General features: G+C 35.4%; 1 protein-coding gene and 1 pseudogene across 1 annotated transcript in view; both read right to left on the bottom strand.

Annotated features, from left to right (window-relative positions):
- Positions 1 to 10,705, bottom strand: part of LOC102878532 (zinc finger protein 658B) — an 85,569-nt gene that overhangs the window by 54,960 nt on the left and 19,904 nt on the right. The window contains 1 exon segment of the mRNA XM_006906199.3: positions 6,337 to 7,530. Within this exon segment, the coding sequence (XP_006906261.2) occupies positions 6,337 to 7,530 (1,194 nt within the window).
- LOC112474105 lies at positions 2,982 to 3,100 on the bottom strand (annotated as a pseudogene).

Below are 10,705 nucleotides of genomic sequence, written 5' to 3'. Positions count from 1 at the left end.
ATGAAATATTACTCAGCCATAAGAAGAGATGAAATACCGCCATTTGCAACAACATGGATGGACCTTGTAATAATGATACTAAGCGAAATATACCAAACAGAAGAAGTTGAAAATCACATGATATTACTTATATGTGGGATATAAACCTAAAAGCAACAAATGAACAGGAAAAAACGGAGACTTGTGGACATAAACTATAGGCAAGTGGTTACCAGAGGACTATAGACTAGTGGTTACTAGTGGGGTGGGGGTGGGGGGAGGTAGACAGTGTAAAGGGGGTCAAATATAGGATTTCGAGGGAGGATGAAGTGGGTAAAGGGGATCAAATATATGGTGGCTGAAGGAAACTGGACTTTGCTTGGTAAACACACCAAATATACAGATGTCAAATGATAATGTACATCTGAAAATTATATAATTGTATTAACCAATGTTACCCTAATAAACTTAATTAAAAATAAATAAATAAAATTGTCTAATGTACGCTTTATAAACATAAGACAATTTATTGCGAAACAAATGCTTTTATAGAAAGTAATGAATTTATGAAGGATTTTAGCCAATTATTATGCCTTATTTAAAGTGAAATATTCATACTATTAAAAACAATGTGTAAATTGCCATGCCTTTAAACAATACTCATGATATAACAAACATTAGAAAATCATAGCAGAAGTAAACCTTACAAATATAATGTAAAAACAACTATTTTAGATAGTCCAAGCCTTACTCAATATCCTAGGAGTAATAATGAAGAGAAAGTTTTAAAGTGGAATAAATGTGGGAGGTTCCTTTGAAAATACGTAATTCCTCATTTTAAAAAATACTCATTGAAAAACATACTAGAGAGAAACACTAATAACACAATGATTATGGAATAGCTCTTAAATAAAAGTTAAACCAAATATATATTGAAGAATTCTTGGACTTTGGGAAGAAAACTTCCAAACTTATAAGTATGCAATTATATTTTGATAATACTAAAAGTTCACTGAACAACACATAAATCACATGGCAAGGAAACTTTACTGTGTAGCAGCTTTGATGGGTCTTTCAGCCAATCATCAAATCTTACGGTACATTAAAGAATGTTTCAAACATTCACTATTAACTAAGCAGCAGAGAATTTGTTCTTTAAATTAAATTTATAAACAAATTGATAAAATTGAAGAAAACGTAACAAAAAAAGCAAGCGACTTTTTCTTTCTGTCTTACTTCGCTTAGTATCATTATTACAAGGTTCTTGAGAATGTTCCATGTGCACTAAAGAATGTATAAGCAGCTGTTTTGAGATGGATGGCTGTATATATGTCAATTATATCCAGGTAGTCTAATGAGTCATTTAAGGATGTTATTTCCTTATTGATTTTCTGTTTGGATGATCTGTTCATATCAGATGGTGGGGTATTTAGGTCCCCTACTATGAAAATGTTTTGGTCTGTTTCTCCCTTTAGTTTTGTTAGTAATTGTTTTACATATTTCGGGGCTCCCTGATTGGGAGCACCGATATTAATGTGTTATGTCTTGGTGCATGATTCCCTATATGATTATGAAGTGTCTTTCAGTATCATTCTTTACATTTTTTATTTTGAAGTCTATTTCATCCAATATTAGTACCGCTACTCCTGTTTTTCTCTAAATGCCATTTGCTTGAAATATCATTTTCTACCCTTTCACTTTGAGCCTATATTTGTCTTTGGAACTGAGATGTGTCTCCTGGAGGCAGCATATAGTTGGATTTTGTTTTTTGCTCTAATCTGCCACTCTGTACCTTTTTATTGGTGAGTTCAGTTTAGAGTGATTATTGAAATATGAGGCCGTCTTATAGCCATTTTATCTTTTGCTTTCTGGTGTCTTGGTGTTTCAATTGCTTCTTTGTCCTTGTGTTTTTCTTCATTTCACTTGGCTTTTTTGAGTTTTCTCTCTGGTCCTTCTTGTTTTATGTTATATACTTCAGTTCTGGATCTTTGGTGTGTGGTTACCATCACAAATATGTAAAGGATAGTTATATATATATGTATGTATGTGTGTATATATATATATACACACATACATACATATATACATACAGTCATCCCTTTTCTTCTGAGTGTGCCTTATCTCCATTCCTGTTTGCGAATTTGGATCTTTGTATCCTCCCCTTTTCAGTCGTTTTCTTGGTTTTTCCTTATGTATGCTGAACATTCATTACTCTCTTGCTATAGCAAATCTCTTATTTTAAGCTTATAATGACCTGTTCCTAGTAAGGGTTGCAATCCTCTGCTTTTTTATCAGCCTACTATTCACCTTACTCCTAATTATGGTTTGTTTTTGTTTTTGTTTTTGTCATTTTTTATTTTAGTTGAGCTGACCCCTTTCAGTATTTCCTGTATGCAGGCCTTGGAGTGGAGAATTCCCTCAATTTTTGTATGTTTGGAAAGGTTTTTATTTCTCCTTCATATCTAAGGGAGAGTTTAGCTGTATACATTATTCTAGGCTGGTAGTTTCTTTCATTTAATAGTTTGAATATTTGATTCCAATCCTTTCTGGATTTTAAGGTTTTTCCTGAGAAGTCTGATGATAATCTAATGGGTTTTCCTTTATAGGTTACCGTCTTCTTTTCCCTGGCTGCCCTCAGAATTCTGTCTTTTTCGTTGATTTTTGATAATTTTAATATAATGTGTCTTGGTGAAGTCCTTTTTGGGTTGAGATAATTGGGTGTTCTGTTGACTTCTTGAATTCCAAGATCCAGCTCATTCCTTAGATTTGGAAACTTCTCGTAAACTATTTGTCTGAAAATGCTTTGTAATCCCTTTTCCTTTTCTCCCCTTTGAGAATTCCCATTATTCTTATGATTCCTCTCCTGATGGTATCAGCCATTTTTGTTTTGTTTTGTTTTGTTTTTGTTTTTGTTTTTGTTTTTTAAGTGAGGCAACCCTTGGTTGACCTCACAGATTGCAAGAACCTTGTCAGTTTACAATCATTTATTTTTTCATTTTTTATGCCTACAGCACCTGGTCTTCCTAGGTGGTCTCCCATCCAATTACTAACCATGCCCGACTGTGCTTCGCTTCCGAGATCAGATGGGATTGAGCTTATTCGGGGTAGCATGGCTGTAGACTCAACTAGTTCTTGTATTTCTTTTCTCTTCTATTATTTTTCATTCTTCGGTTTCTCTTCTTCCGATTTATTTCTATATTTCTGTCTTCGATACCACTGACCCTTTCCTCCATTTGGTTGACTCTATTTACCAAGCCTGTTATTTCATTTTTCAACTCTTGCAGTGTGTTCTTTATCTCCAGAAGGTCTGTTCAGTTCTTTTTGAGGGTTTCGATCTCCTTGCTAAAGAACTCATTCTGCTTATCTAGTTTTTTTTCAATTCCTGAAATTGTTGATATGATTTGTTTTGTATTTCATTGAGTTTTCCAGAAGTACCATCCTGAATTGTCATTCAAGTTGCATATTTCTATGTCTGTAAGCTTATTTTCTGGAGATTTTTCTCTTCCTTTCTGAGATGCCTTGTCACCTTGGTTGTTCATGGTGTTTTATTGACTATTTCTCCTCCTGGGCATTAATGAAAGTGTGTTCTGCTTTTTTTTTCCGGAAAGATTTATTATATAATGGTTCCTAGCATGTTGCAAAGGTGTATTTCTTTTGGTTTCCAGTAGGTGTTGTGTAAGCCTCTTGGATCCCTGCTTTATATAAAGTCTTATTAATGTCTTTTTGCTCCCTACAGATGTTTAATCACGCTCGCTACCCTCAGTCTCAGTTCCTGTCAGTGTGAGTTTCGATAGTGTTTGCTCAGATTCCCCTGGGGTTCCACAGCATTCAGTCTCAGAGGTATGGGGGAAGGGCCTAACTGTTGAGGAAGGGGGCTGTGGTTCAGCCTGTTTTGCAACCGTCTCCGCTTTTCTGCTGTCCCAGTTTCTCTGCCTTCTGCCCTATTGACTGAGCACTGCCGCTGGCTGCATGTAGCTCACAGCACTGCCAGGCATGGCAGTTCAGGGACGTCGCTGCGCCTTCTTCCCTCCCCTTCCTCCTACAGAGAGCTCTGGCTACAAAGGGCACCTTCTTTGTTTCTCCCAGTCCACCACCCAACACCCGGGGTTCTGACCTGTGGTAGTTCTTATGCGCAGATCTCACGCTCAGACATGCTGGTGTGCAGTTTGGGTGTTTTTTGTTGAGTTTTAGATGTTTGGCTTATTGTTTTTTCAAGGGGAGTGATCTGGGGACATCTCTCATTCCACCATGTTTAATCCAATCTCCAAACATTCATTTTTGAGGGAAGTCCATTAAGATTTGCAAATGTCAATTCAATTTCTTTATAATCATACTTTGTCCACATTTTCAGTTATATTATTTTTAAAAAATTATATTATTTTTTGAGATAAAATTCATGTGCCATTATAGTCACCCTTTTAAAGTATACTCCTCAGTAGTTTTATTATAGTCACAAAGTTATACAACCTACACTACTAACCCCAGAACATTTTCATCACCAAAAATGATATAGTCTTTTTAAATTTAAATATGTTGCCATTTTAATCTCATCCACAGTGCTGTTATCCGTACTTCTCCACCCTAATCTCAAGTTTATCTTTTTTTGGTCAAAATTTGTTTTAGATTTACTTCTTTCACTTATTTCTGCATTTTATAACTAATAATGCCTTTTTCTACTCATGTCTTAGATTTTTCACTTGTTTTAGCTGCTTGGGTTCTATATTGATTTTATTAATGACCTTTATAGTATTTTAATATATGCACACAAATTGGGTTATAAAACTTCCAAGAGGACTTTGCCTGCCACTCTCAGGTTTTTCGATTCTATTTTATTCACATTTAACCAAGGTGTATATTAAAGATTTAGTTCTTTAACCCATGTCGATCAAGAGGGGACGCTGAATTAATATTCAGAAATTTGATGGCTACTTATTGTCATTCTGGTCAAATAATTTGGCCTGTAAATTTTTTTGCTTTGCGGGGGAGGGGAACTACTTTTTGACAGCTGTGCTGCTTTCAAGTACCCATTGTTACATCCACAGGGTTTCAGACTGGTATTAATCTTCATGCAGCATAAAAGATGAAGTCTGAATGAAGACTACCCACACATACTTTTTCTCTTCCTTTTAAAATTCCATGCTGAACAATGAGTGATGGGAAACGCTTTCCTAAACTCATTACATGCATTTTTCTCATTATGAATTCTTTGATTTAGACAAAGGTAAACATGATTAGAATCTTTTCTACAAATAATAATGAAAATAACTACAAAAATGGGTATATCAACGATAATAGTAAACAATTTTTACTAAGTATTTATTATGTGATAGGAATAGTTCTAATACTTTAAATTCATTCATTCATTGAATTGTCACAACAAACCAATACATAGAGCATAATTATATTTACTAATATATATGAAATAAAATGCCACTAACATCTATAAGTAAAAAGTAAAAATATCTGGACGGATAAACAACACTTTGATAACAATGGTTAATTACCTTTCTAGTACGAAATTGGGGTTAGGGTTGTTGAAAAGGAACAAAACAGTTTACAAGGAGAAAAAGTGAATAATTTCAGCAATTAAAATACATGTTTTAAAAGAAAAAACAAGCATCCAAAGATACATTTTGGGTCGTATTAATCAGGGCATATTTTATAACTGCAAAACATTTAGATGTAGCCATAACATGAATAATAAAATCATTTAAAAAAGTTATTAAGTATGTCATTTTAAAAAAACAAAAATCTATATTTAATGAGATGGCAATCATTTTTGGCATGGTAAAAGCAAGTGAAGGTACAATATGCATACCATGACTATACTTTCTTTAAAGATAGAGTCTGGTAGGATTTATTCTACCAAATTGAGAGTAGTCATCTATAGTTGGTATGATTACAATTAATATTGGCTTTTCAGTTTCTGACTTTGTTTTATAATAAGAAAATATATATTTGTGAAAAAAAGAACACTGACTTCAAAAACAAAGTTATAATTCTACAAGGAATTAAAAAAATACAAAGTCACACAATTTAAAGTGTGACATTGGCTTAAGCACAAATATATAGATCAGAGAAGAAAAGTAGCCCTGAAATACAAGCAAATATAAACAAAAATATGTTTTCACCTCAAAAGTAGAACAAAATAATGGAGAAAGAAAGAATTACTGAACGACTGCCATTAATACAATATTGGGGGGGCAGGGTGGGGAGAATGTCAATTTAGAATATGAATTCATAATAGGAAAATACATTTAGATTAAAAATATATGTAAAATAAAGAGAGAGTAATTATCAAACATGATTTTTTTTGTTTAAAGTATTAGGAAGGTTACAAGAGCCTTAACTTTTATTATTCATCAGTATGAACTCCCTGATGACGAATGAGATCTGAGCCACTACTAAATGCCTTTCCACATTCTTTACAGTTATAGGGCTTTTCACCGGTATGAATTCTCAGGTGTCGAGTAAGGTTTGAACATTTATTAAAGGCCTTTCCACATTCATTACATTCATATGGCTTTTCATCTGTATGAATTCTCTGATGTTGAAAAAGTTGTGAGTTCTGAGTAAAGGCTTTCCCACATTCAAGACATTCAAAGGGTTTCTCACCAGCATGAATTCTCTGATGTTGACGAAGTTGTGAGCTTTGAGTAAAAGCCTTCCCACATTCCTTACAATCATATGGTTTCTCCCCAGTGTGAATTCTCTGATGATTAGTAAGAGCTGAACCACTACTAAAGGCTTTCCCACATTCCTTGCACTCATAGGGTTTCTCACCAGTATGAATTCTGTGATGCTGAACAAGCTTTGAGCTCTGAGTAAAAGCTTTGCCACATTCCTTACATTCATAGGGTTTCTCACCTGTATGAATTCTTGCATGTTGAAAAAGTTGTGAGCTCTTAGTAAAGGCTTTCCCACATACTTTACATTCATAAGGTTTTTCACCAGTGTGAATTCTCTGATGGTCAATAAGATTTGAACAATAACTAAAAGCCTTCCCACATTCTTTACATTCATAGGGTTTCTTACCAGTATGAATTCTCTGATGTTGAGAAAGGTATGAACTACAACTGAAGGCCTTTCCACATTCATTACATTCAAAGGGTTTTTCACCAGTATGAATTTTCAGATGCCGAGTAACATGTGAGCCACAACTAAAGAATTTCCCACACTCCTTACATTCATAAGATTTTTCACCAATATGAATTCTTTGATGTTGAATAAATTGTGAATTCTGACTAAAGACTTTTCCACATTTCTTACATTCATAGGGTTTATCTTCATTACTAATTATTTGATGTAGAGTAAAGAATGTCTGTTGAATAAATGTGGGCATGTATCCATGAGTGAATATTTCTTGGCTGAAATGCTCATTTTGATATCCCAGTTGTCTTTCAAAGTGGCTTCTGTATTCCAAAACATCTCTGAAATTGGAGTACTCCAGGCCATACATTGTAAGTCCCATTACCTCCCTCTGGCATGATTCTATCTCATAAACTTCCTTCTTTAGAGATAATAACTTGGTTTCACACATTGACTCCAGATCTGAAAGAAAATAAAATGGTAAATATTCTCCCCCTTCACTTGTAAAAAGTTAAACTTTTATAATAGAAATGGAAAAATTAAGTAAATATATGGTAGCAAATGACATACAGTTCTCAAGTATATCTGTTTAATCTGAAAAATGGACAAAAAATGCATAGAAATTAATGAGATACTGCCACATGCTCCACGGTGATGCTTCAGTTGATTACAGACTACATATGCAATGGTGGTCCCACAAGATTATAATGGAACTGAAAAATTATTTTTGTCTTGTGACGTCCTAGCTGTCCTAAAGTTGTATTGTAATGCATTACTCACATGTTTGTGGTGATGCTGGTGTAAACGAATCCACTGAGCTGCCAGTTGTATAAAGTATAGCACATACAATTACAGTAGTAGGCTATGCCATCTGAGTTTGTGTAAGTACACACAATGATATTTGCACAATGATGAACTCACCTAACGACGCATTATTCAGAACAATTTATCCCTGTTGTTAAACAGTGCATGACTGTATAACACAAGAAGTGGAAGAGACAACAGAAATAGGAAACCACAATCATTCTCAAATATTGATGAGGTTCAGAATCATCTGGAAAGACTGGTAAATATACAATGGTTGAACAGTGAAAAAAGTGGTGAAGGGTTGGGGAGGAGCAGGAGCAGTGGGCAAAGGTAGATTCTGGGGAGACACACACACTCACTCACATAGGCAAAGACCAGGCCGCGACCTCTGCCGCGCCCGGCAACTGCAGAAACATCAGGGAGAGACCACATCCACAAGACATTTCAGTCTGTCCCGGCATGAAGCATCTGCCGAGAGGGGCTGGCCGAGGCCGCTGGACTCTGCCTTCGGGGCACCTCAGGTTAACAGCAAAGGCAGCAAAGTTGGCCACCAGCTTCAGAAACTTGCTTTCCGTTTATATAGATGCTTTACATCTATATAAGCATGCATGAATGTTTATGTAAGAGAGTGTATGATCATACTGTATTACAAAAAGTGAATAATTTTCTGACCCCATTTAAACCCACATAGGAGGAATAATTCCATATAGGGGAAGATTCTTGGTCTGTGATATAATAAAAAATAAATTTGGTCTTTTTACCTGGTTCTAGCACAGAGCTTCAAAAACTCTTAGAATTTCCCAAGTGATAGGAGTGTTTTCATTATGCTAATAAGTTTACCCATGGTGGGTCTCTAGATAGCTTTGAGAGGGGAACTGGTTACCAGAAAGACCAAGCATATGATTAAAGGATTAAGAACTTTCAGCTACTTGATCTCTGAGGAAGGGAGAGGCACCAGAGATTGAGTGGCCAATGACTTAATCAATCATGACAGTGTAATTAAACCACAATAAAAACTAGACACCAAAGCTCAGTGGAGCTTTCCAGTTGGTGATCACACTGATGCCAAGAGGGTGACACATTTGAATGTTTTAATACTATCATCCCAGCACTTGGATCAATGCTTAGTACATGCTTATGCTCAAAAAGTACAGGGAGAGGGTATGGAACCTCTATATCTGGAAGCCTATCAGACCTTGTCCTAACTAATATGTACTCTTTATAGTAAAACTGCAATTGTAAATATAGAGCTTTCCTGAGTTCTGTGAGTCCTTCCAGCAAATTACTGAACCTGCAAGGATCATAGAAATCCCCAACTTTATAGCCAGTTGCTTAGAAGTATGGGGGGTCTGAGGAACCCCTGAGACTTGCAGCTGGCATCTGAAGTGATAGCAGTCTTACAGGACTTTGCTGTTAACCTGCAGGATCTATACTAATAATTCTGGGTAATTCATATCAGAATTAAACAGCAGCACACCCAGTTGGGGTGGAAACAGAATAGGTTCCATAATAAAGGATATATTGGATGAAATTTGAAAGAGATTACAGAGGGTAAGCCACATGTGGGAATAGCCTGAGATAAGTCTAAGGTATTTAACTAATTTGATGTGAGTGGCAGATAGGGAAGACTCAGAATATGTTATGTGCTGGGGATTTAGTGAAAATATTATTCACCTTGGAATTCTGTGATGCTGATCTTAGAAGGAGAGACTTGCTCATGTACTAGTGCAATGACTGAGAGGGGTGGCAGCTAGAGTTTAAGGAAGACAGAAAGAAAATAAGACAGTGCAAAATACTGCAATAGAAAGGTAACAGGAACCAGAAGGAGACTGATGAGCTGAGTCCCAACTCTGATAGTTACTACTATGTTCCTAGGCAATTACTTAACTTTTCTAAATCCCCATTTCTTTATCTGTAAAAGGGAGATAAACCTTAATTCATGAATATTGGAAAGGTGAGGAAAAATGTATGTAATTATCTTTGAATAAAGCGTTCAGTATTTGATAGGTATTATTATGAAAGAATTTCTTACCAAAGTTAGAGATTTTAAGCAAACTAAATGATTTGAAGACATCAAAATGAAGCCTATTAGAACATCTCCAACCAGAAACAAGGAATTCATTCCAGCATAATCTTTTTTCTCCTACCTTTATGTGGTCTTTCAGCAATTTTCATCTGGTTAAGCTCCTAACTTTTAAAACTGTCCTCTTCTATCTTCATTGTCAATGCCCTCTTCCAAACAAGAATCATCTCTTAGACCACTGAAGTAGCCTCCTATCTCAGTCTCCCCACCAAGTTTTACACTCTTTAATCTACTCTGGGACCAATGACACCTGACCTGGCCTCCCACTAATCAAAGTGCATACTTCTCATAATCACCAGGAAAGGCTGAATAATGTGGTTCCTACCTGTCTCTGCAATCTCAACTCATTCCACTCTCCCTTGCTCATGGGGTGCAACAACACTGGCTTTCTTTCAATTCTTCAAACTTACCAAGATTTTCCCTCCTAGAAGTGCCTTTGCAGGGGTTCTTCCCTCTGCCTGAAGTTTTCTCGTTTATTAACGTGTTAAATAGTAAGACCTAACAGTAAGCCTAGTACTACAGTAATTATGAAATAGTGATAAGCAAAAATGGCATTTCAATATTTTGATTTCCATTTATATCAAAGTCACAGAACTAATAATACTATGGTTTGTTTTATACATCATAATTGGAAGAAAAACTAAATTTTAATCAGAGGTTACTAAATATAAAGATGCATTTTTTTCTTCTCATCCAAGTTCATAGAGCCTCTAAATTCTAACTAAAGGAATCCAAAATTAGCAACCT

This window comes from Pteropus alecto, unplaced genomic scaffold, assembly GCF_000325575.1.
Source record: "Pteropus alecto unplaced genomic scaffold, ASM32557v1 scaffold122, whole genome shotgun sequence".
Lineage (NCBI taxonomy): Eukaryota > Metazoa > Chordata > Mammalia > Chiroptera > Pteropodidae > Pteropus > Pteropus alecto.
The sequence above is the reverse complement of the archived record's forward strand: the minus strand, read 5'-3'. Positions and strand labels throughout refer to the sequence as shown.